The 26,186-nt window shown below is 38.4% G+C and overlaps 1 protein-coding gene and 1 long non-coding RNA gene across 2 annotated transcripts; one reads left to right on the top strand and one right to left on the bottom strand.

The window, feature by feature from the left end:
• Positions 1 to 5,692: 5,692 nt before the first annotated feature.
• Positions 5,693 to 12,610, top strand: myb (MYB proto-oncogene, transcription factor). Its single transcript, NM_001104689.2, is given in 15 exon segments — positions 5,693 to 5,882; positions 7,640 to 7,757; positions 7,911 to 7,982; positions 8,104 to 8,196; positions 8,767 to 8,987; positions 9,334 to 9,550; positions 9,638 to 9,706; positions 9,815 to 9,919; positions 10,292 to 10,528; positions 10,949 to 11,064; positions 11,146 to 11,260; positions 11,356 to 11,451; positions 11,538 to 11,636; positions 11,728 to 11,811; positions 11,895 to 12,610. Coding segments are annotated over 15 exon segments (1,779 nt in total). The 5' UTR covers positions 5,693 to 5,859; the 3' UTR covers positions 12,009 to 12,610.
• A 9,608-nt stretch (positions 12,611 to 22,218) lies between these two features.
• On the bottom strand, positions 22,219 to 25,452 carry LOC105357191. The gene is made up of 2 exons (XR_002872926.1): positions 25,117 to 25,452; positions 22,219 to 23,771 (listed from the first exon to the last, which is right to left on the bottom strand). It is a non-coding gene; the product is annotated as an uncharacterized LOC105357191 (long non-coding RNA).
• Positions 25,453 to 26,186: the final 734 nt, after the last annotated feature.

Raw genomic sequence — 26,186 nt, forward strand, 5'->3', positions numbered from 1 at the left:
TATAACCACCCCTCTACCCCCCCCCCCCCCCCCCCCCCCCCATTATCTGTCCCTCTCTCCTCTTTCCTCCTTTTCTTTTCCGTCCGGTCCAACAAAAAATATTTACAAATATAATTAACATGAATAAAGTTTAGCTGAAATTACAAAAGGGGTTTATTTAAATATCCATCTGGTGTATCATAACCCCTGTTGTAAAGTAAAATATGTCCAATACAAAAGGCTTTCAGCTCTCGTCTGTTTGCTTAGCTGCTGGACAGGACAAGTTATAAAAAAAAAAAAAAAAAAAAAAAAAAAAAAAAAAAAACGTTTGATAGTTTCATTGGTATTTTTGATTATAACCACATTTCAACAAAAACTCCTGTCCCCCGACCTTCTCAAAGATTTTGTTTTGGATACGATACCACATAGAATGAGGCTGGGAAATACAGTCTTTTAACCATTTCATTCTAAACGCTACAATTTGTGATTCAACGTCTAAAGCTTTTAAGATGCCATTTTTATAATCTCAGACCAATTGGGATTTTCGTATATAGTGGGTCTTATTTTTCCAAATAAATTTAAAGAGAATAGAATTAGACGACTTGATGTTTTCCGGGGATGTATATTATGAGTGGCAGGGATACACAAGTCTTAAAAAAATTTCCGCTTTGGATAATAGAATGCAGCCAAAAATTGACAAGCCACGTCCCATCCATTGATTTAATGTTTTCTGTATTGTTTTTAGTCTGGGAGTAATATTTACACTTTCTCTATCATTACTGTTTTTGTTATTATTAGACCAAGATATTTCACTTCACTTTTTATAGGTATGTTTTTAATATTACTTTGATTGCAGGTTTGTATAGGTAAGATTTCACATATCTTCTTCTTCTAATTCTTTTTCCTTTTTTTTTTTTTTTTTTTTTACAATTATTACAACTTTATTGAACAAAGTGCAAATATACAACAAGGAAACAATGTAGTATACAGTGTAAAATACAAAGACACTAGCATAATTTAAAATAATAATGATAAAATAGGAGATGTTAGTTACATGAATACATGCAAAGATTCTCTAATATAAAGCACTGAGAGCCTTTCAGTTTGTGAAGTGCAATATTGATTTTATATCAAAAATTGATTGTTTAAGGAATTGAAGAAAACATAGTGTTTCATGGTTAAATTTATTTTTATGAACATAACAATTGCTGGAAGGATTAATAAATTGATGCCAAGTCAACTTCCTGACATAAACTACACTTTACAGACTTATGCAGATTAGAATCAGTAAACCAGTTTTCCGGACAAATGTTGTTTGTTGTTTTCCGGACAAATCAAGTTGAGATTTATTAGCTAGGCCTATACCTAATCTTATTAGGCTGTCTTTAACAGTTCAAACCTTGATTTGATGCAACGTAAAGGCTGTAAACAAAACAAATAACCAAATTTATTTTTTTGTAGTTGAACAAATTAAAATTGACAAAAAGCCAACAAAACATTACAAATTATGCTTTGTTAGATTATGATTCATCCACAAAATAATAGTTAATATAAAATGTTGAGGTTTTATTGGTGTTCATGCAGTTTTGCTGTAAACATACTATCCATTTACATATTTGTTTTTAATAACAGCTGTATTAAACATGTAAACTATCATAGGAAATGCTTTAACCGTGAGGCAGACACCACAAAAAATGCAAATATTTAATTTTAACATTGTCTTTCGGGGTTAACTTGCTTTGAAAACCCACAAACCACAATAGGTGAAACTTATATTTTGATGATGTACATGATAAAGACAATCACAAAAAGGCAATTGCGTTGAGATGGGCACCTGTTTCTGCAGTGTAAATAAACAAGGTAGGAGCATTTACCATCCGGAACCATCAGAAGTAAATAGCTTCAGTTCAAGAGGTCATGAGCAGTGCAATGATCCCACGCATGAGCTTGGGGTGTGTGTCTAAACATTTTTGACAAAGGTTGTGCCCTTAAAGTCTGAAACATATGAGCACCCTCTTGCACAGCAAAACAATTTGTGCACCACAGTACATCAAAATATTTCCAAAGGAAATGTTTGTGTAAATTTTCAGCACTTTTACCACATTTACTCTTTCGTTGCAGCATCTGCATGCAATGATGAGTGAGTAGATGACGAAAATGTCACACATTAATTTGATACTACCAGGGTTGGGAGATTGCACATATGCAAGGTGAAATAAAATACGGTACTTGGTGTGTCTTCTTTACTAAAAATAGACTAGAATGAAGAAAGGAGGAATTCTGCTTAGGTAATTGTCAAGAAAACCTTTTCACAACGAATGGCTCATATTGCAAGGAGCAGTTTGACAAAGAGCAGGTACTGTCAAGAAAGGACGGCAAAAACAGGGAGGGGGATGCCAGTTAAAATCCTTACTATTTTTTGCATTATGTTTACCTTTGATTAAGAGTGTGGGCGTGTGCAAGTACCTCTGTGTGGGTGGAGGTTTCCCTTTGCTAAAATTCCACTTCCTGTGTTTTGAACTTGCACATCTACATGTTAAAATAAACATCTACACACATGGAACACAGACGGCAGACTCAAACCTGCTCACTTTTAGGGGGTCACACAGGTGACAGGGAGGGAACTCTGCCTTTGCATCACTGAAATGTTACTAGGGCATTTTTAAACCAAAAGCGGCAAAAAAGCACTTGAAGTGGAACATATTGCTTAAGTGGAAAGAACTACATGATCACAACAGCTTTTGTAGCTGTAGTTGAGTCTTTTTTTGGACACAAAAACACAGCTAAAAGACAAAAACATGGGGCATGCTTTTTTTTTAAGCTTCTCAAGTTAGAGTCAGAGATTAATTTACTCTTGTGGTTGGGTTACTGGGTGTGATTTTTCACACCTACAGACAGGATTTGAACAGTTGTTTCCTTTAAATGCCCTTAAACCCCTTTTTGGTCAAATCAGTGTTGCTGCAGGGAAACAGAGTTCAAAGAAAGTCTGATCAATCAGCCTCACAACGAGGATTTGTGAAACAAATAAAAGTTGAGATAATTATTTGGATTGAACAGATGGGTGGACAGATTGCCAATAATGAGGCTCAATGGATGGAAGCAGGGTTTTGTTTAAACAATGCGTAAGGAAACAGCAGTTCATATTATGCAAATCATCAAATATTCTGCAATAATACTTAGATGCCAAAACTAGTGTGTAAACATAACAAATGAACCACATCTGACTAGCAGGAGACTGCAAATACAGCAACAGCTGAGTGTAAATATGAAAGCACACTAATCTTGTAGAAGACAATAGAAGACAAAGCTTCTGTACATGTGGGCCAGGAGTGAAGTCCATCAGGGCTGGCAGTGGAGATATGAGGTCATGGTTTACATAATTTGCCAAGGCCGCCAGGCATTATGGGATGTCCTTTACACGAACACCCCCAAGGAAAATGCAAAACTCTCTCCATTGGCAGCATACTCTGACAGCTGAACACACATCATTGTCAAAAAAAGAAAACACAATGACACTATCATTTTTTTATTCCTGTAAAAATGAAGAGGTATTTATGTATTCAAACAGTTGTAATGTCGAGAGCTGATAGATTTAATTGTACTTAACAACAAAATCCCATTAATGTTTGATTTTAGCTGTTACAGATCCCTTGGAGGAGCACAAGCTGAACAGGACACGTCCGCACCCCCACCACAACCCTCTGGATTTGAAATTTTGAAATGTGGAGACCTCAGTCTTAGGAGTCATCATTAAAAAAATATTCAAATCAACCAACCTGTGCACACAGGTCTTTGCAAAGGGGGCACCCATCACAATACCTGCTATTAACCCTTCCAATCGCACCTATGCAAATATCCTTAGCTAAAAAGTCAATAGGTTTTGGGCTTCCTGTTTGACCTACTATGGGGAATTTGCATACCGTGACTCCATTCTCTCAATTTGGTTTCAGATAACAAGCTGAAGTTGAAAAAAACAACAACATTACCCTCGAGGGAAAAGCAATGCTCCATAAAACAACACCCCAAGAGGCAAAAATAGCCAAAGATAATCCTCATCCTTTTAAAATGTCTGAAAGCAATATTTATTTTTGATGTTTTTGACCCTTTTGGTTACCAATCACCTTTACGTGACCACCTTCTGTTAATCTGGAGCATCTTGAATTGCAATCTTGCACGACTGCTGCTGCAAGTGGATTTGAATAGATAAGAAATTCCACATCCTCGAGGCAAAAATGACTGGAACAAAGCTTATGTACACAGGTGGGTATTAAAATGGAAGTCAGCGATAAAATCCACAGGCATCTGACAAATTCTATCACAGGCATGTAGCATTTAAAAGAAAAACATAGATGTAAGGCAAAATGTCCTTTGTTGTGCACTATTAATGACAACAGATTTAATGTAAATCTCCTGTACAATGCTTGGTCCTCCACAGGGGCTGCTGTTTATCAAAGCATCAAGTGGGAACCTTTTCGTGTCCACATAAACATGTGCAGACGCATGTGTATTATCAGCCCCCCATTTTATAAAGACTCTGGGACAATAGGCAGCTCTGGGGTGATGATAATTAAAAGTGACCAGGACAATACGCTCGTGTATGGAAGAACTAATACAATGAGAAGACACATTTGTACAAATAAAGCCGTCCACCCCTCCTTCTTTCTGCAGCACAGAGAGAATGGAAAATTTCACCAAAACAAATTCATTCAAATGTTCTTGCAGGATTGTGATCCCTGAAAAAAAGGGAGAGCAAAAAAAAGAAAAATGAAGTAACTCAAGTTGTGTGCAAGAGCGTTACTTTTTATTTCCTCCACAGAAGGATGGGGGGGGAGAAAAAACTGGCCTAACTTGCTCCTACTGGAGTTTGGGGTTGTTTGCATTATGTCGATCAAGTCAAAGTGAAACTTCAGGAACGACCCACAGAGCCCAACTGCACTCGCTTTGAAGAGAGTGTGAGTTATAAGCGCAATAAATTACCACAAATGGCTTTATTGCAACTGGATTTCTTTAACTTGTTTGTTTTCGCTGGAACAGAACTCGTTTTGTAGCGGAAAGATAAGACAAGGTTTTGTTGCGAGCTTTTATCACAGGGAAACATCTGCAACACCAGTGGGGGACTCCACGACGAACAGGTGGCGCTGGAAGCGAAGCAACTTCACTTTTTTTCTTTTCCCTTTTTGCATGCAAGTTTTTTTTTCTATTTATCACGTATCCACATGGCTGATGTTTTAGTCTCCACTTCTTGCCTTAAAAACAACAGAGACGAGTCGTACATTTATCATGTAAAGACTTCAAGCAGAAGGCGCTTCTGTCAAAGCAGCTGAGGACTTCAGGGAAACTTCGTAAATATGAAACTCCACTTTTAGCTTGCCGAAACATCCTATTCAAAGCACAGAGGGAAATCAATAAAACTGTTTTTTAGAGTTTATATCAGTTCACTTGAAGCAACAACGTTATACTTATACATGCGCTTAAGTTTTTTAGTACTTTAATAAACACATTTACATGGCTTTATGGGGAGTGTTAACGTTTTAACATTAACATATTTGACTAAATATATTTCTGAATAGAATGCTATATTAAGGGTATCTTTGCTCCGTTCTGAAGTTACAAATAAATGTCTGTTTTTTCAACATTTATGAAACTGTTGTAAAAAATAAAAAAAAAGTCGGACTACATTGAAGGGAATACTGCGCATGCGTGTTGTGAGTTTAGAGTAAGGAGCGCCAAAGTGGCCGGGATAGAGGAGGAGGAGTTGGACGGGCTGCTGCAGTTTAAATTAATGTCAACCTGTTGCTTCGTCGGGAGAATAAAACCAGCGCAGATAGCGAAAGTACATGTTCTGCGCAACCTGCTGCAAGCCGCTTACGAGACTGTAGAATGACCCGGCGGCCGAGAAACAGGTAACAGAAAATCGTACTTAAAGCGTTCATTGTCTTTAGGCGCGTCTCTCTTATGTCTACTTAATTTCTCCGTTTAGTTGCTTTGCTGTTTTCGCGGTGGTTAACTGTGAATGCGCATCTCCCTGACGGTGTTTCAGGGGGTTTCTCACATTTCGGCTCTTTCTTTTTGTATCATGCGTTTGGCAGATAGAGCGGTGGTGTGGGAGGCTCGCGGCGTCGCGCCAATGACAGGTGGTCATCTGGCATGTGCGCTCCTCGCGCCGCTGTCACTGAGGAGACACGCGCGCGCTTTAATGCCACGCTGTGAGCCGCTTTTATGAAATACTACAAAATAAAAGAAGGGGTTTTGGATAAACGTAAAATGATTCCTAAACGTTACTCATTGGGGATTTTAAGCGACCAGATTGTTGTTATTCTACTATCTTGTAAAAACATGTATGACACTTTTATGAAGAGTTTAGAGTTTTCGTATGTTTTACAGCATCTCTTATAGCGCTCAGCTCTAAGTGCACTTTCACAGCGTCCTCTATAGGCGAGCAAGTTTGTAGCCCTTTTACTTATTTATAAGTGTTTTTATTTTTCCATAAATGTGGATAAATAGTATCAGTTTAGTTCTTTTAAAGCATGTGATGTGAAGCTGTTTCTCTAATTCTGACAATTAACTGTGAGCTTTTATTTTAATGGAGAATGAACAGAGCCACACAAGGGGGACTTTCTGCAAAAAACATGTAAAGGAAAGATGTACAGTGATCATCATTTACTTTTTTTTATGAATTTTTGGCTGATTCTGATCTTTTTTTCCCCCCTTTTTGTGGTGTTGCTACATTTGTTTTCAGTCATTTATTGCTTTTAAAAATTTCTGATGGTTTAACATGTAAATCTTTTATCCTGCATGATGGTGATATTGTCTATATATATATATATATATATATATATATATATATATATATATATATATATATATATATATATATATATATATATATATATATATAAACACACACTTAATTATACAATACAATTATATTATTTGTCAGAATCAGCACCCAAAAGTTAAACATTTTAGACTTTAAACATTCCTTGTGGTTTTTTTACTTCTTCATATGCTGTGTATTTTTGGTCTAGTAACATTTGAAAAAATGAGGAAGATCGTCTTCAATAAATAACCCTACTGTTCCTGTTCACCTGCTGCTCTCTGAAGCACCCTACCTGTCTTCCAGGTTGTTAGGGCTCTTCATTCTGATTGGCTAACCAGCTCCCTTGTTTGTGTGTGTGTGTGTGTGTGTGTGTAGGTGCGTGTATGCACGCATGGCTGTGCTGTACAATACCAGTGCAGGTCTGAACATGCTGGAGTCACAAAATTATGATGCATGCGCCAATCCCAGTATCTGTGGAAACCAAAAACACTGGAACCTGTTCATCTATCCACCTCTCCCTCCCTCCTTCCTTCCCTCCCTTCCTTCAAGCTGCAGCTCTTTCTTTCTTTCCTTTTTTTTTTACTTTGCTTTTGGTTGTTTTGGCTTTACGCCTGCACCCAAGCTATCAAGATTGACTGGTTTTATGTTTTGACACCTGATGGGTCGAAGAGTGGGCTGATCTCTATATGCTCTTTGCAAATAGATAACCGGGGACTAGGATAAAGTTGCATTAAAAAACAGTTTATTTTCAGACTATTTGCCCTTCTTACACCTTACCAGCGAGTATTTTTCACCTGGATCCTTCTGACGGTCTTGCACTCTTGTCCTTTTGCCTTGCAGTGTTTACAGCAGCGAGGAGGATGATGAAGAAACAGAGATGTACGAGCATGATTATGATGGAGTGATGGCTAAGACGGGCAAACGCCACCTCGGCAAAACGCGATGGACGAGAGAGGAGGTAGACACCCTCAACTGTTCAAACAACCCAAACCTCATCTGAGCTGAAATCACTCCCCAAGAATGCATACTTTATTGCCCTGCCCAGCCTCATTCATTGACTATTGTCTGATTCCTGGGAATGATTTCAAGTCAGTGTCTTGATTCCTTACAGGATGAGAAGTTAAAGAAACTTGTGGAACTTCATGGATCAGAAGACTGGAAAGTCATTGCAAGTCTGTTATCTGTAAGTATTGCACATACATAACTCTCACTATTAACAACAGTTGATTTATTTGTGTTTCTACCTTACTGTAGCACACATTTAACAGAAAAAATGTTCACTTTTCCCCCCTAAAATCAACCAGAATCGTACAGATGTGCAGTGCCAGCACAGGTGGCAAAAGGTGCTCAACCCTGAACTCATCAAAGGGCCCTGGACCAAAGAGGAGGATCAGAGGGTAAGAAAACACTCCACATTCTATAAGTCGTATAGGAAACTGCTGAAAATACGTTTATATCACAATATATTCTTCCAGAAAAACTATTAAAAACAGCAACGGTTTAAAAGGTGAAAATGACTACTTGACTTTATGTTCCTGTGTGATTAAAGCAACCACTCTGAAGCAATTTCTCATCTGCTGTTGCACATTTTTTGCTGCTGTTGCACAACTTATGCCATGCTGGGTGTCTTACAACCTGTTAGGTATTTATCCAGCTCATCCGAAGGACTTGTATTTCCACCATCGTTCCACTGTAATCATTAGCAGAGTGGCTAACGTTCCGGTGGAAACTCCCTTCTTGCCCCCCTGCCAGGTGTTCTTAGTTGTTTGAGAGTAAACCTGGAGAGGGACATGAGAAGAAGCAATAAAATCATTTTAATTTTTGGAAATCTTGTTGTTGTTTTTTTTGTGTGTGTTAATCTTTATACCCCTCTTTTTCTCCCCTTACTCTGTTACTTTCTTCTCCACCCCTTTTCCTCATCTTCAATCCGCCACTTCTCGTTTGACCCCCAATCAAAAACTCTCCAGGTGATCGAGTTGGTCCAGAAATACGGAGCAAAGAGATGGTCGGTGATAGCCAAGCACCTGAAGGGGCGCATCGGGAAGCAGTGCCGGGAGCGCTGGCACAACCACCTGAACCCAGAGGTCAAGAAGACCTCGTGGACCGAAGAGGAGGACAGAATCATCTACCAGGCCCACGAGAAGCTGGGAAACCGCTGGGCAGAAATCGCCAAGCTTCTCCCCGGCAGGTACGAGTGAGGGAGAAGCTCTGCAAAAGCTGCTAAAGTAGATGAGAAGACGCTAAAGGAATTGAGAAAAGGTTTAGATGTGGACGCAGAATGTTGGGGAGGATGAATTACAAAATGAGTGGAAAAGCGGGAGACTGATAAATTTAAGATTAAGTGATTGCTCTGTTCTGATAGGCTTATCAGTTGCTTGCATGTGTTTTTGTGTGGGACTGAGACTTTATCTGCCCTTGCCTGTGTAGATAATGAGCATTTGAGTGTCCCCCTTCTAGGTCTGGGGTGTTAGGATATCACAAGTGTGTTCTGAAAAAAAAAATCCAAGTCAAAATGCATTTCTGTTCTCCCACAGAACTGACAACGCCATAAAGAACCACTGGAACTCCACCATGAGGCGAAAGGTCGAACAAGAAGGCTACCTTCAGAACACGTCAAAGAGCAGCAGCTCCTCTCTTCCCATCAGCCACAACTACACCAAACCCACCAATCCTGTCATGAGTTTCCCCGATCACACACAACTGCTTCCTTTGTCACCTGTCAACTATGCTTACATTTCTGACACGCACAGAGTGAGTGGAATCAAACCGACATCATTAAACCTAAACATGCACAAACATTCAGGATTCATCTGATCATGTTTCTGGTTGCCTCCACAGATGCCCTTCTCAATGGCTCTGCGTTTTAACATCCTCAACATTCCCCAACATGGAACCGCTGCTATACAAGTAAGAAAAGAAAAAAGAGAGTTTAAGCAATCGCTACAGCCCAACAATAAGAGTTATTGTAAGACAGGAAAGTACAAATCTGTTCCTCTTCCACTCTTCTCCTTTTAGCGACACTATGGGGAGGAAGATCCTGAGAAAGAACAGAGGGTGAAAGAGATCGAACTTCTGCTCATGTCAACAGAAAACGAGCTGAAAGGCCAACCATCACTACCAGTACGTAGCTTTTGTTTGCCATGCAAGGAGCTAGAGATCCAGAATAGTTTGTGTGAAAGTGCGTGTGACCTGTTTTAAGGACAGTGGTGGGATCTGTGCGTCTGTGGGCACGAGGAGGAAACATCTGGGGGTCTGTTTCTCAAAAGTGATGAAACAGGACCTTATCGCCATTTCTGAGAGTGTGTGTGTGCATGTGTGTGTGAGACCCCTTGTGCAACCCTCCTCTACTCAACACTTATGATGTCGCTCTTCATAAAAGAGTTCCCTTTCTTTTGGATTCCTTTGTCAAATATTCACAAATTCTTTTGTTGTCTGATTTAATCTCTTTATCATTTTTGAACGTTTTCCTTTTTGTTTTGTTTTTCTCTCCAGATTACTCCAACCTATTCAAACTGGGCCGGTCAGAGCTCACTGATGAGCAGCTCAGAAGGTGTAGCTCTGTCCTTACCTCATCACCAAGCACCGGTACCACTGCTCGACCAAAGCTGCCTACCTGAGGAGAGCGCCTCCACAACGCGTGGCCACTGCAGTCGTGGCAGCAGCAGCCATCACAGCAGCCCAGCATTCACAAATACTATTCCAGACTTCATGGATTCTGTCATTGATTCAGTAAGTTCATGTAAACCTTTATTTTCATTTTTTTCCCCATCTTACGATCCGTCAAATTTAGACGGCTTACAAATTTTCCTTTGATCCCCTTTGATCTTAATTTAGCTGGAAACATCCTTTGTCTACCTTTAGAAATGTTTCTGTGTCTGGTTTGGTTTTAGTTACCAGTAATTCAGTTTTGAAGGGGTTAAATGACTAGAATTGTACCTACTTGACTGACATAAGAAGCTAAAACAAACAAAATGGTCAAAAATCGAGAATCAATCATTGAGGAATAATCATTGCCTGCTTGAAACCTCTCGTTTTTAATTTACCCAAGTTCTTTCCACTTTTCAGCCCCAAAGATCTGAATCATTTATTGAAAACTCCCCCCCTTTGATCTCTTTATTAAATAAAAATTTGTTTCCTTTTTTTAATCAGTTTCTCATCCACTCAATGAGCCCAGAACACTCCGATGACAGTTTACAGATGAGCTCACCTGTGGACTCCAAGCCTCTTATTGACCACAACCTGAGGCCGCAGAAAGACACGGAAATGTGAGAGGCTGGATCATCTCTTCTGCGAGGTCGTGTTGGCTGCACCAACTTCCTAAACAGCTGTGTCATCTCCGTTCTCAGGTTCCGGACTCCAAACATTCATCGATCCATCATGGAGTCCACTCCTCGCACACCCACTCCATTCAGGCCGACTTTGACACTTCAAGAGGCCAAATACGGACCCCCTAAACTTGTGGTGAGACCACTAAAACCTTTAATTTTGACAGTTTTTGTTCATATTTATTGTTGCTGGATATTTGAGATTAATGAAATGACTTGCACCAATTTCAGAACACCACGCTGGAGCAACAGATTGTTGATTCCATCAAGCAGGAACCGATGGAGTGTGCCATTGAGCAGCCCCCTCTTAAGAAGATAAAACAAGAGGTACTTTTTATTTCTTATCTATCCTACTGGCATTGTTCTTTTAGGGAGATGAACATATGAATGACCTTGATGGTTCTGGATTAAAGGTGGAGTCTCCATGTGAGAGGAGCCCCTGCATGCAGTGGGAAGGACAAGACCTCAATGCGCAGCTCTTCTCCCCCAACGGTCCTGCACAGGAAGTACCTGTAAGACCACCTTATCAGTTTTTCAGCTTTCCAACTCCATCCTATTGTAAAAACGCTTGTCGTTTAACCCAGTAATTGCTATTTCCTTCAGGACCTACTTACCAGCTCATTACTGAATGAAGATGGACACAAAACCTATCACCTCCCTCGCAAAGGCATGAATAGCCCACTACAGGTGTGTGCCCGCTCGATTGCTACTTACATAAATATTTGTATAGGTTGCCTTATAACCCACCATCATCCTTTTTTTCCCTACAGCAGCTCAGTTCTTGGGATCAGGGGACCTGTACAAAAGCAGAAGAGCACATTATGGCATCAGAGCAGAGCCACAAGTACATCAACACTTACCCTGCCAGGACGCTTGTGATGTAGACAAACGCTGGGCAGACACAGCATCACAGGTCTCTGTGTTTTTGTGGTACAACAGTTGGGAGAGGCTTCATGCCATCTGTGTTTTTACACTCACACTTGTTGGATTTCAACCAACCAAAGACTAAACTTTTTTTTGTTTTGTTTGTTTTTTACAAAATCTTTTTACATAGAATTTGATTTGGGTTTTGCTAAATACTATAATGAATACTTTCTCTTTTGATCTCCATTGTGTATTATTACTATTATCAATGTTGTATTATAAATGGGAAACGGTAACTATGTTTGCATTGGGCTGTATTATGAGTTACAAATTTTGATATTAATATAAAGAACAAGTTGATTAATTTATTAGTTTTTTTCGGTGATGACTTTGTTGTTGTTTTACAATTGGCCAATAGAGCAGTGTTGTAATTTTAAGTATTTAAGCCCTGTTAGCATTAGCATACATGCCTTGTTATTATTTCAAAACTGACCTCTGTATTTTTACTTTGAACTTTCTTTTCTATCTTTCTTTACATGGTTGTATGGGGTCTACTGAGGATTTCATTGTTTGGTCTGAGCCACCTGATGTAAACACTTCACAGGAACGGATGAACTTGTTCTCAAAAAGAAAAAAAAATGCTATTCAAATTTGAAAAGGGGCCAACCAAAAGTAGTATTACCTGATAACCACATTGCCACCTTCATTTCATCAGAAATAGAGCACTCATTTCAAATGTCGTTGCCACTTTCTGGCCTTCACAGTATCATGTTTTGGTTAGCATTTAATGATCAAATTCCTAAATTTACAACTTTACTGTTGCAAATTACCAGCAAAAGTACATTTACTTCAAATATTTCTGAATGTTAAAATCATAAATGTTTGACATCATGAGCTTCATCCATTAAGAGTGAGACCAAGCCGCACTTGAATTTTCTAGAAAAAAAGAGCAGTAAACACTGATTTTTTTATTTTATTGTAATGGAATACTACAAGAAAAAACTGGAAATGTTTTTTTTATCACTTTTGTAAGACTTTTCTATCAACAGTTTTGTGTTGTTTTTTGTAAAGCGTTCACCAGCAGCATTTTTATATTCTTACAAAAAGGCAGTAGCCCATGTCAAACACTTAGCAGGCATTTCTTTTTTATATACCAATACATTTTTGATACTAGCTTTGCAACTATTTCTTTTTTTACAAAAATCATTTATACATGCCAAGTTTTTGTGTTTTTTTTTATACTTTTCTACTCTGCTTGGCAAAAATAAAGTGTGCTGTTTTTATTACAACCTTCTGCTTTGTGTCATTTCTATGAATTTGGTTATTCACAGCAGTTCATTGCTTCATCTATTGGATGCCCTTCTTAGATGGCATTATATTTTTAGGTTGTAAATGGTAGTAAAGTTCTTAAATGATACCATGAAGCTGCACCGTAGTTTATCGTAACTCATTTTCTTTAAGTGAATGAGTTAATCTTCTGTGGTACCTATCTCATTCATTCAAATTAAAGCCAGGACGGTAGTATTCAAATACTCAAACTCTCCTGGACACACACATGGCTTTGCATAGCATGTCGTAAAATCATTTCTTTCACCTGCTTTTTACTAGAAGACTAGACAGTTTATCAGCTGCTAAAGGAAATAGGCAAATCCTTTCCAACCGTTCTTTTTTAGGAGGATAACGGGGGGCAAAACCTCCTCTACACATTCTACAACAACAAAGCACATACTCACAATGTTCATTTCCTTAAAACAAAGATGGGTGCACGCAGGACTAGAGCAAAAATGGCTTTTGAGCTTCAGCCTCTCAATGGGATTTGTTTTCCTGTGGTTGCAAGCAGCAGTGGGGCCCTCCTCCCACTGTCACTTTACCCAGATGCACCAAACCAGCCTTAAATAGAGATGTGTCGCATCAGACGTATATAAAAGGAAATGTCACTTAAGATGGACACGTCTAGCGAGTGCAGAGAGGAGCAAATATATTTTTATTGTGGTTGCAAGCCTTTTGAAATTGTTTCGAAGGTACTATCTTCATGTTTGTGTCAACGCAAACCATAAATAAGAGGAAAGAATTAGCTTATTTCTAATTCAGATAGTTTTAAGTTCATTTAAAACGCAAATATGTATGTTTCTATAGATATGTTTGCTGTGCCAAAGCAATTTTCTCACATTGGCAATTTAACCACATTATAAAATGCGAAAAAGAAGAAAAAGAAAAAGAAGGGAAGAAAAGCCCCAAAGCCCACGAGGTTCTTAAACACCTGCTTCCACTTGACAGACAAAGCAGATGTCTCTGTGTGAAAATGTGTGCTGAAGAGTAGTGGTTTATGTGATAAAAACTACACTGGCTCAAATTGATCATGTGAGATGCAATAGACTTTTCTCAGAGGACAAGAGGACAACCAGCAGCATCTTTTAACAACAACAAATTCACAATTTTCTTTTGCTGATTTTATTTTGATCTTTACCAAATAAGTATTTATCAGGTCAAAAAGAACTTTCTTTTCTCATGAGTTAAAGCAGAAGTTCACTTTTATTTCAGTTTTTTTTCCCCTTCCATCCTCCTTTTCTCTGTTAAATCAAACACGTCTGTTGCAAGCAGATTGGCACCTAAATTCAGTTTGTGTGTCACAATAGATTTATAGGCGGATGTTGCAGAAATGGCGGGCTCCTGAGCGATCACGTGCATGTGTGTGTGTATGTACACACGCTACAAATTTTCATGCAGGTCAGCCACCTTCCTGATTTCCTCATTCCCGAGCTGCAGTTGTGATACTAAGGCGGGAACAACCGCTCCCCTGCTGGCATCCGTCAGGTAGGTGAGGAGGCCTGGATCAGGGGGAGCCTGATATCTTGTCCTTCTTCTATGGTGCACAGTTAATGATGGACTTTGTCTAATTTCTTATTCTGTTTTAAGTAAACACCCAACTTGCACTTCTTTGTGAAGCACATTATTTACAAGCGCAACTCAAAGGGTTTTGTCCTGCCCTGATGGATGTCTTTATAATTGAGAGGCCTCTAAATCCTGCTAAAACGCCCTCTGGAAAACATTTTCGTAGTTAGGAGATTCAAAGTATTTTCCTCTCTAACTTGACCAGCAGAGAAACTTAAAAGAAATGTGAGCTGTCCTAGAAGTACCACTCAGAACTCCAGCAGCTGATCATAAATTAGCTGAAGTGCTTTAGTTTTACAGCCAGGATGGGCTTGATTGAGTTTCTTTTAGCACAGATTTTGAGCAGGTGGTTGAAACATTTTTACAGCAAATGTTAAATTTTTGAAATAAAAGATGAGTCACGTTATTTCACGTCTTTTAAAGAAATTGACTATAAAACCATGTGTGAAGAAAAAAGGTTTGGACCTAGTTCAGAACCTTGTGGGACACCATTATTAACATGGACAAGATTGCGACATCCTGAAACCAGTCATGTATGATTCAAATGAATTTACAGCACCAGCCTTGATTCTAATTAAAGTGTTGGCCTGTGTAACAGGATGCTGTGGGTTTTTAAAGTCCTATGGAAACACTACGGTGCAACACAAGGCCGCTGTCAGCTGCAAGTACAACTAGGTCAGTAACTTAAACCAGTTTTGCTTCAGTGCTAAATCCTGACTGAAACTGCTCAAACAAACTAATACTCTTGCAAACTGTTTAGTTTAGCTCAAATGGTTTGGGTCAGCTTTCTAAAAGTATTTGTGTTATTGCTAAAGCTTTCCTCTTGACACAACTAGAGCAGCCAAATTTCCTCTTGAGGAACCCCATGCCCCTTTTGAAGACCCACTCCGATTATGTTTTTAACATGTTCTTGTGGCATTTTTTGCATGATGGAGGACATAAATACAGAAAATTATGCTAAACTGGCATTTCTGAGTATTTTTTTATTGAAATTGTAGTTAATTTGGAAACAGATAAAAAAAATTCATTTGAAATCATTTGAAAAAGCTTGCACAAAAACCTGCAACAGCCACAACCTCCCTGCTCCGCTCCATTCTAATGCTTCCACTTGCAGACAAATGGATCCATGCATGTCTTCATTTTCCCTTATCTGAGCTGACATCTGGCTCTAAACTATACCACTGGATAGCTCCAATATTGCTCGCCAATTTTGTTGCACCAGTAATGTTAGGTTGGGGTTGTGAGGGGCTGTGAGCTAGCAGGAGAGATGGATGACGGCAAGTAAGGGGAGGCTTACTCTTACCATTAGTCTCACCCCTGACTCAGAGGCGAATTTCTACTGAACTACTGCTGCTCGGCAAATTTTTTTTTAAACTTAAAAGGGACACTGGGAACGCTTTAAGAATAGATCAAAAGATAATTGAAGTGGAACTTTAAGTACATATTTTCTTCAGATGTACTCTGGACATCTACTCTGGAAAGGTGGAAAGATTTCATGTAATCCATGGACACCAGTGAAGATCACAAATCATTGAAGAAAAAACGTTCAGAGCACTGTCTGGGGGGTCTAGATGACCCAACTCGCCATGTTAGAGTGCCTAGGATAGCACAAGGGTTACAGTGCTTCAGGCCTTAATCAAGGCAGAAAAAGTGCAGTGTTTGATGCCCAAATACGATCTGGAATCATTTGAGCTCAAAGGCAATTCAGTTCACAAAAAATGCCTTCAGGAGTTCCTTTATTATCTCCAAATTATGATGTCATTTATTCATTTTTCTAGCTGGATGGACTTCTAGTGCTGAGCTCACAGATAACTTTTTATTAACTATGTATTTCGGGGTACAATCATATTTCCTAACCTGTACTTTACTTGTATAAATAGACAGCAAAAGGTTTTCAATATTTAATATTTCAAAGATGTATGTAAAATTTTGACATTGACAAAACTTTCCAAATAATTGATTAGTTTAATTTGAGAATTTTACAAATGTACTCTTCTATTTACTTAAAAAAAATCCATTCCTAAATGCCTGTTTTACGTATTTTTTTATTTTTTTGTTCTGCAACATTTTTTTCCCTGTTTTTTTACTGTTTTGTTTTATGACACGTGCTCCTGACCTGTTGACTAGGTTGCCCTTGAAAAAGAGATCTTGATCTCAAAGGGTCTTAATCTACTTTAGAGAAAAGGTTAAAATAATTAAAAAATAATCAAATAAAGTTCACTGAATTGGCAGGCCAGTTGATAAACGTTTTGGTTATGGTCCAACCATCTCAGAGGCAAAATACTATTTATTGCATCTTAGTGCAAACATATTAGCATAAATGCGATAGAATTTTCAAGAACTGGTGGTGTAGGAACCAATATGCAGGAGTCAAGGCTTGGTGGCAGAAATTTAAACATTTAAGAAATGCACTTGAACGTGTCAGAACTAACAAAAAGGTGACAAAACAGATGACCAGTAAGAACTGAAAAAGCAGACACTTATAACTTAATCAAGACAGCTGTGGATGATTGACAACCTAAACCTGGTGTGACTGAGAGGGAAAACAGGACATGAGAAGAATAAAAAAATTTATTTTTAGTTTTTTTTTTAAAGCTTAAGGAAAGCTTTACATCTTTTTTTTAACTATAGATATTTGAGATAGCTTGTTTATTATGTCACGAGGCAGAGGATTCAAATACATTTTACATAAGATTTTAAGAAAAAAATATGTAAAGTGCATTTTAAATATTTTCACAACACACAGACAAAACAAAAGCTGCTACAAAGATTGTTGCAAATAAAATGTAATTTTACTATGATGTATGAAAACAGTAACAGGTATTACAATGAATCTGAACAAATTTGTCCTCACTGGGCACGCTAAAAATCAACTGGTTTTATGGTGGTTTCTCATTACAGCCTATAGTTATGATAAAATAAAATTTATTTTCAATAAAGGAGTTTAGTTTATTCATATGTAGAGATTTCAGGTTGATAAAGGTAAAAAAAAAAAGGTATGACAGGAGCCCACATTTTTCATGTTTGGCTGCCATATGAGGCCACTAACACAAGGACAACTTGTAGCATCAATAGTGCACACCCTCTGACACTCCCAATCACAAAAAGCACATGCATGAACAGTACATTCTTACAACCTCAAAACAACAAAAAAACATACTCAGCAGATAGAGGCTGGAGAGATAGGAGGGTAGAAGAGTTCATACTCACACACACACACACACACAGCGATGGGGACCGGTGCTGAGGAGATTAGACTCTACTGTAACAGTTACTGCCTTCCCAGATTTGGCTGCCTTTCGTTTGGCCGTTTGTTTTATAGTTTTCAGGAGCAACATATGTATAGACCATGTGCCTGCTGCAGATAGCCCAGAACAATTACTGTAAACATTTCAGAAAATGGGTCAAGACTGCAGAACGTGAAGCCAACTGTGTCAGGGACAATGGAAAATGGTCGTTAGTTTGATAAGTATATGAAATAACTCTTTTAGCAGAAATGTTTACAGGTGTGTGAAAGCGGGAAATTATTACAGAAGTAGTACTGTTGTGACATTGGTACAAACAAAACTGTTTAACCAATGACTTAGCATCTATTGCCTTGAAAGAATGAATGCAGTGTAAGAAAATTACACTGCATTCTTTCTATGCCTGATACACACTGTATTAATGTAGAGCTTTAACAAATGGGGTGTTCTCATATAGCACTTTTCTACTTTCCTTCAAGGCCCAAAGTGCTTTACACACACATTCACACAACAATGGCATCTCCACTGCCGAACACTGGCGCCAAACTATAACCACCAGGAAGAATGTGGGGTTTTTAGTTTCTTGCCCTACGACACTTTAACACACGGGCGAACAGGGTGGGAATCAAACTTTAATATTCCAATAAGAGGTCGGGAGCTCTGCACCTGGCCACCCCGTTATAGGGATATCCACCTACTTTTAAGAAAAAAACATTCAAAATGTCATTGAAATTGGATTTTTTTCTTCGTTGTAAAAAAAAAGCTCATTTGTTTCAGATAATTTCAAAAGAATTTCATGCATTAAAAAAAGTTAACATTTTATAAACACATAAGAATGAAAATGTGGCGCTGCAAACGTATTTAATTGTTTGACCAATATTTCAAGAGTTTTTGAAGATTTTGTTTTCACTCATTTCCAAGAGTCTGACTGTGCTGTGGTGGAACAGGGTCTGTATGGGGAACCACAACCAGACACATGCAGAAGCAAGCAGACCCGCTCCAGTAGACATCTTCTCAGCTCTCTGGCATTGAATGTGCGGTCAAGTTTGTCAACTTGGTTTCTGTTTTCCCAGTAGCAACCCCCCCCCAACTAAAAAACACATGCACCCTTGTTGCACACACTTCCTGTCAGACCTCGTTTTTTTGTCTGCTTCGCATCAGCTTGGTCAGGGCTTCCTTCGTCACAAGAACAAAAAAACAAAAAGGCTTGTTTGTGCTTCAGCATAGTGGAGAAGCTTTAAAATTGCATGAAATTACTGTTTAAATAGCTGTGAGAGCCCATGTCAGGGTGTATGGGTGCAGGAAAGGAGTAGTGAAAAAAAGTTGCTTCATTAAATTGTGCTACTGTTAAAGACACATCAACATCCCCCTTCCAAATATAAAACATGTCTTCCCGCTTAGGCTTGGTTCCCTATTCACCTGGGTAAATAGAGCAGAAGGAAGAGCCTTTCAATAGACCCCACAACTAGTCACACACACACTGTCACCATAACCCCACCTCTCCAGCCACAACTTCCCAATCCGTCTTTAAAACATAGTTCAATCTCATGTCTTCTTTTCTGTCCACTTCATTTATGCATTTAAGCTGTCCAGACAAGTTAATTCACATTGTAGGATCATGCCTGACTGCCTCATTTAGGACACTCGTCACAGGGTGCCGTCCATAAATCTGCCCTCTGCTCAGCCACCAAAACTCACCCCCCATCTCCAATGCCCCCCTGTGAACTCATTTTGGGAGTGAGTGGAGGCAACGGGGTGAAAGTGTTTGTGCCTGTGAGCGGGCAGGAGTGGGCATAATTGCGCCAATGAGTTAACAATACCTAGAGCTAAGGATTGTCTGTGGTCCAAAACACAGGCAGGCTGAAAAGGCAAACGCACACATGCAGCACGCCAAGAGGCACACACACTTTCCCTTTGTGTGCATGACACCTGTTATGGAGCAAGCTGGAGAACAGAGCCATGACTGCTGCTCTCTGTGGTCATCCGCGGTGCAGAGATGAACAGCTGAGGCAGGCAAATGTTGTGTCGTCCAGTTCAGTGTCTCTTTTACCCTGTTTCTGTGTGTGTGTGTGTGTCTATGTTACATCTGCCAAATAAGACATATGGGAGAAGGATACATAATGAGATAAACAACACAAACAAAGACAAAATCTGTACAGCAATCAGTGAATGCACCACAGCGCCTTTTTGGTCAGTCATGTGGTCAATGAGGTACTATTGCAAGAACACACAAAGCATTAACTGAGCCAGAAATTTAATTTAACCACTAAAATTTTCCTAATGACAGAACAACCCTCCTTAGTTATAAAAGTCATTAATTAACAAATATGTGAAAAAAAAGCATTATTTGCACTTTTCACCAAAACAGAATCCAAAGCTTCAATCTTCACACGTTATCTTCAAGCTGCCAGCTTTGTCACGGTCTGTCAGCTATAGACTGGGGATTTATGGATTGTGATAAAATCACCTTAAGTTAATCGTGTTGACATTGCAAACAATAAAAAAAAACTTTCAACTTCATTTTCTCTCATAAGGACTTAATTTTGTGACTTTGTACACCTTTAAGTTGGAAGGCAGTCGCTCTTAAAGGAACAAGGACGTAATGTGCAATTTGTATCAATGTATGTCTCGATTTAGTTGAACTTTTTTTAACATAGAAGAAATAAAGCAGAAATTAGTTTTGAAGTAATGAACGCATTTCTTTGACCATAAACTAGACTTTACCATAAAATTAATTTTCCGTCAAAATAGAGTATTTTTTTCTGCAAAAAAAAGCAAAGAACGGCATTTTACTTTCTGTTTTTTACTTTCTTTTTGTCTATTTTACTAATTTCATTTAAAAAATAGCACAGGCTTAGAATTTTCGAAACTTTTGGATACATTTTGAAAGTTATGCTGTTTCTTTATCATTAATAATAGTACGGAGATAACTGCTGGAAACATCAATGGTAAAAATGTATTTTTTAAAAGACTTTTATGCTTAAAAAAAATCATCCATTAAATAAAAAATCCATTCATTGTAAGTTAAAAAAAAGTACATATAGTTTTCTGACCTAAAATCAAAATAAACCTTTTTTTACAGCTTGAAACAATGCATTGTTTAGTTGCTAAAAAGCAACAAAAGACCAAATTGTCCTCTTTAACTTTAATCTGTGAGCCAACGGCTTACTGTCTTTTTAGCGAAGCACTTCTTATTGTAGAATTTCTTCTTTAGCTCTGAGCTAAAACAAGAATCGTTAAATTGCCACTGTGATCATCTTTTGATCTATTCTAAAGTGGTCTTATAGTTATGATTAAGTAGCTTTTAGCACAAATAAAAAAACATGTGTCCTTTTATAGAACATAGTTTCTGCAGACCAGCTGGAGTTCATTTGAAATTCACCTCTAAGCTGTGGGCTGAACTGCTGGCAAGGAGTAAGCCTGTCCTCATTTCCCATCATCCATTTATTTACACCCTCTCCCACTAGCTTTCAGTCACTCACACCCCCTAACTAACATTAGCAGTACAACAAAAATGGCGAGTAATATCGGAGCTATCCAGCCGTACAGTTCTGAGCCAGATGCAGCTCAGATGAGGAAAACGAAAATGTACACGGATCTACTTGTCTGCAAGTGGATGCATCAGAAAAAGATGGAGCAGAAAGCTTGTAGCTTATTGTAGCTTCTACATCACAACTATTTTTCTTTTTTTTACAATTTTATTTTTTCGCCTGCTACTGATTCACCATGATTTGGATAAAGAACTACTCAGAATTGTTATTTTATGCTTAATTTTAATTTTATAAGTCCTCCATCATCAGATAAATGAACATGTAAAAACACCAAAAACACAATTTTTGTCTTGGTTGAGTGATTATCACCGACCTACAGAAATAAAAATCTCTTCGTTTTGTGAAGCTACATGTGTTTTTTTTTACATTTCTTGTGCATGTATTTACCCACATTTGTTTTTTTATGTTCTTTACCTTTACTTTACAGTAACACACTGTCAATTCACAAACAGCGCTGGGAGCCTTGTGCCTGGGAGCACTTGAGCCTATTGATACAGGAAGTATATTCTTTAGCACAAATCGAAGAATTAAAACACACAAGGTATGTTGAAGAAAATATTTATTGTCTGTTTTTGCACAGCATTAAGGATACTTGGAAACATATTAACACTTTAAAGGCACTTGGCTTATTCCAGACAATTGTCTCAGTGACTTTGAAAGAGGTTAAAATGGGGAAGAAATAACTTTGGAACCAAAAGCCTTACATGTTTGGAAATAAAACAGTTTAAACATTTCGTTGAATGCCAGCATTCTTTGCACGCTCACTACATGCTTCAACCAGCCAAAGGTTTGTGAAGGTTAAAAGGAATGTAGTCTTAACTACCTTCGGAAACTCTTTTCCTTATTGCTCATGCAGTGCCTCCCATCCCATTTTTTTCATGTTTGTGCGTGTGCAACACAGTCATTGTGGCAACAGAGTAGTAAACAAGGACAGACAGATGATTTTTCCTACTTTCTTAAGTGTATAAAGTAGCGTTAACACGTCAGAGAAACACCCAATGAGAAAAAAAACAGGCAGCCACTCCACAATATTTTTAATATTGATGTGTTTTGTTTTCTTCCTCATTCTGTCTTCTATGGAAGGCGACGGGAAGAACTGAAAATTGCTGACAGAGGACACTCAGAACCCACCGTGTGCGACTCTGTGCTTGTTGGGTCTGTGTGTGTAGAGAGAGCTGTAAAAGGCCTGTAGGCTCAACAGTTGCAGGGACAGACAAAGGACACATGCAAACAAAAGAGGAAAACGAGGGAGGATTATCAGAGAAATAGGTCTTCAAAGATAGTGAAAGAAGAACTTAGTTGTCATAAAACTCAACCTGCTGTCTTCAAACAATTTCTCTCTGATCATTCTCCTAAATATTTTCCTTCCAAACAAGTTTTCCTTCTGAGATAAGACGATTCAAGAACAGATGGATTTTAAAATGATTCATCAAACATCAATCTCTGTCCCAACAGCACATTTTTTTGGAGACATCAACTATCTGTGGCAGATAATAAGGAGCAAATAACTTGTGCATGTGTGTGGGTGTTCATGTTGGTAATAAATACTCAGCTCGGCAGGTTTTCAAACACCTGTGCCCTTAAAGATAAGAGCAGACACCGATGGGTTGAGAAGGTGTGTTTCTCAGGTCTTATCTCATTCGATGTGTCTTGAAAGTTGGGTAGCATTACATTTTACTACACTTACCAGTGAATCTATGAAACCCATGCCGGAGATTAAGCAATAGGGAACAAGGGCTTTATCTAATAATCTGTCTGTCTGTCTGGTATGAAATAATTGTTAAAAGATGATAAAGAGCTGCTTTAAGTGCAGTTCATCCATTGTCAACTGTTCTTTGACCACTGTGCTTAATCTTGGAGTTTTTTTCTTTTTTCTGCATGCAGGTAAAAAGATTAAATTCAAGTGAAAGCAAAGTAATTAAAAACTACAAATAATTAAAATTTCATGTCAACAAATGAACAAAAAGAGAAACATGGATAACTGTACTTTTCATGACCATTGGTCATTTTCCAAACTGTCAGAGGGAAAGCCGCAGCTGAACCAGGAGTTGAACCCTGCATGTCTTTGGTCTTTGGTCCAGACCAAACCAGAAAACTGTAATGAAACATATAGAATCTCAGTTCACTTGCAGGTGAACCATGGTGCGTTTTAGGCATAATGGTGAGGCAGAGAGGATGCTCCACAGACCAAGGAGCCACTGTCAACTAATAAATACAATTCACTGCCTTTAGCTTTGGATTGCTACTCATGTTTAGCTTTTTTATCTGTTTCTGTTTGTCTGGTTACTGTTTTATATCAATCTCCATATCTTTGTCACACTTGTTTTTTCAATTTTTTTAACCACTGGCACCTATCCCATATAGTTATTGAATAGAATAGAATAGAATAGAATTTATTATTACAGACTTGAGGTCCCAAAAGAAATTTGAATAGAAAACTCAAATTACACATTTAAAATTTTAAGGTCTCAAAATCCATACCAGAACGTCAAAATTGGGTACTGGTTGCAAATGGTTTTACCGTCCTATTTTTTAAGACGGTGTATAAAAACATAAAGATTTCTTAACAGAGCTTTGACAGTGTGAACTCCTACACGTGTTGTGTTTAAAACCATGGCTTTCAATAAGTCATCTTGGATTAAATCTTTTTAAATTTTCTGTCAATCGACTACGATAAATTGGTTAACTTGCTTACTGGTTTCCAATCTTCTGCTTTTGGGTCATCCTAAACCACTTTTCTCTGAAAGGTGATTTCACAATACCAGGTTCGATTAGTATTCAGGTTAGTTTCCTCTGATTGTCATCTTTTGCTTGGAACATGTTATAGCTCCCCTGAACTCTGGAGCAGATCAAACAAATGAACTGTGGTCCGCTTAGGAGCAAGGTTTCCTTTCACCTGTAAATAGACTCTGGTGCACTTCAGTTGAAATGTGACTCTTTTACAAACTTTCTATGAACTATGGACCGGAAATAAACCAAAGGGAAAGAATCATGTCAACATCTGAGTTGTAAAAATAAAATTAAAAAACTGTATGAATTGAAGTGGAGATAATTAAAAAGTTGACATAATCAGTGGGTAAATGTGGTGTAATGAGGTTTTAGGCAATACAATCCCTAAACTAGAATTGGTCAGAGTTGCATATTGTGGTTTGATTTGGTTAGAAAATGTTCATGTAAAAATACACACACAAAAAAAAACAAATAAACAAATTGCAAAATTTTCTAGAACCTCGTTGATTCCAGTCCACTGGCTACTGGATACTTCTGAATAAATGTGCATTGTCAGCAGGACACCATGATTGTGAGGTTGGGTGGCTGGGCACATCCAATGTTGGGCAACCAGTCTTTTGTAGAAAAGATTCTATTCCCAGCACTGGAGGACCTGCTCTCTTTCTTCACGCTTCCTGCTCTTTATCACTTTCACAATACATTATACACACCTCTAAACCTTCCACCAAGACCGATGAGCCATTTGAACCAAGATGAATGTGGAGAGAGCCGTTTGGTTACTGCAATCTCCTCTATTCTGTCTTGATTTTTCACCTGCAAGGAAACTGGCTTTTAATTTTCTCGGATAAGCAAGTGGAACATTTAGAAAATACTCAGTGTTGATTATTTATTTATTTTCGCTTTTTGCATAAAACCTATCGAGTAAAATTGTGTGTGATATGCACATAAGAATGCAGGTTCGCACAGACACACGCTTATAGACAAAACCACAGGCTTTACACTGTAGTTATCTAAATGCAGCACTGGGGGTTGTGTGACCGATCAGAGGCGTCTTAGCTGATCAGCAGAATGGCGTGGGGGGTGGGGGGGGTGGGGGGCTGGAGGTGTGTATGTGTTAGGATGTGTGTGTGATGGATGTGGGGGATAGGGGGGGCAGGAGCCAGGGTGGTGGGAGCAAAGCAGCACAGCCGTGAAGAGAGATAAGAAGTTGTGGGATTGTTCAGGGTGAAAAAAAGAAGAGAAAAACAGATGGATATGTTTGTGTGTGTGTGTGTTGGTGTGTGAACAATGTGCCAATATTAGAGGTCACAACTGCAGCAGAAGCAAAACAAAATAATAACCAACTTTCTCAGTAAAAAGCATTTATTGGTGTGTACAGTTATAAGATTTGCCGGAACCAATTAAGATGTTGCAATTATAAACAATTTTTTCACTACTATAATGTTTACGGTCAACATTAAACTACGATTGTTTGTACACTGACAGAACACAGAAAGACTGTCACATTTTTGAATTTTTATGACCAGTTTTAGATCATTTGCACAACTTTGACAATAGCACAAACCACACTAATGAACGTTTAAAAGCCCTTTTTAATTAGCAGAAAATGGGTAAGTTAACATCTGCCATGTTCAGCCCTTATCCACTCACCACACACCATCTGCTGGGTGCAGCTCTCTACCTTACTTTTTATCAAAAGAACCGTTGGTAGGGGATTCCCATTCTTCCCAGAGTCTTATTCCTACCGTTTGACGATGATAAGTCCAGTAAAAGAGGAGAA

This window comes from Oryzias latipes, chromosome 24, assembly GCF_002234675.1.
Source record: "Oryzias latipes chromosome 24, ASM223467v1".
Taxonomy (NCBI): domain Eukaryota; kingdom Metazoa; phylum Chordata; class Actinopteri; order Beloniformes; family Adrianichthyidae; genus Oryzias; species Oryzias latipes.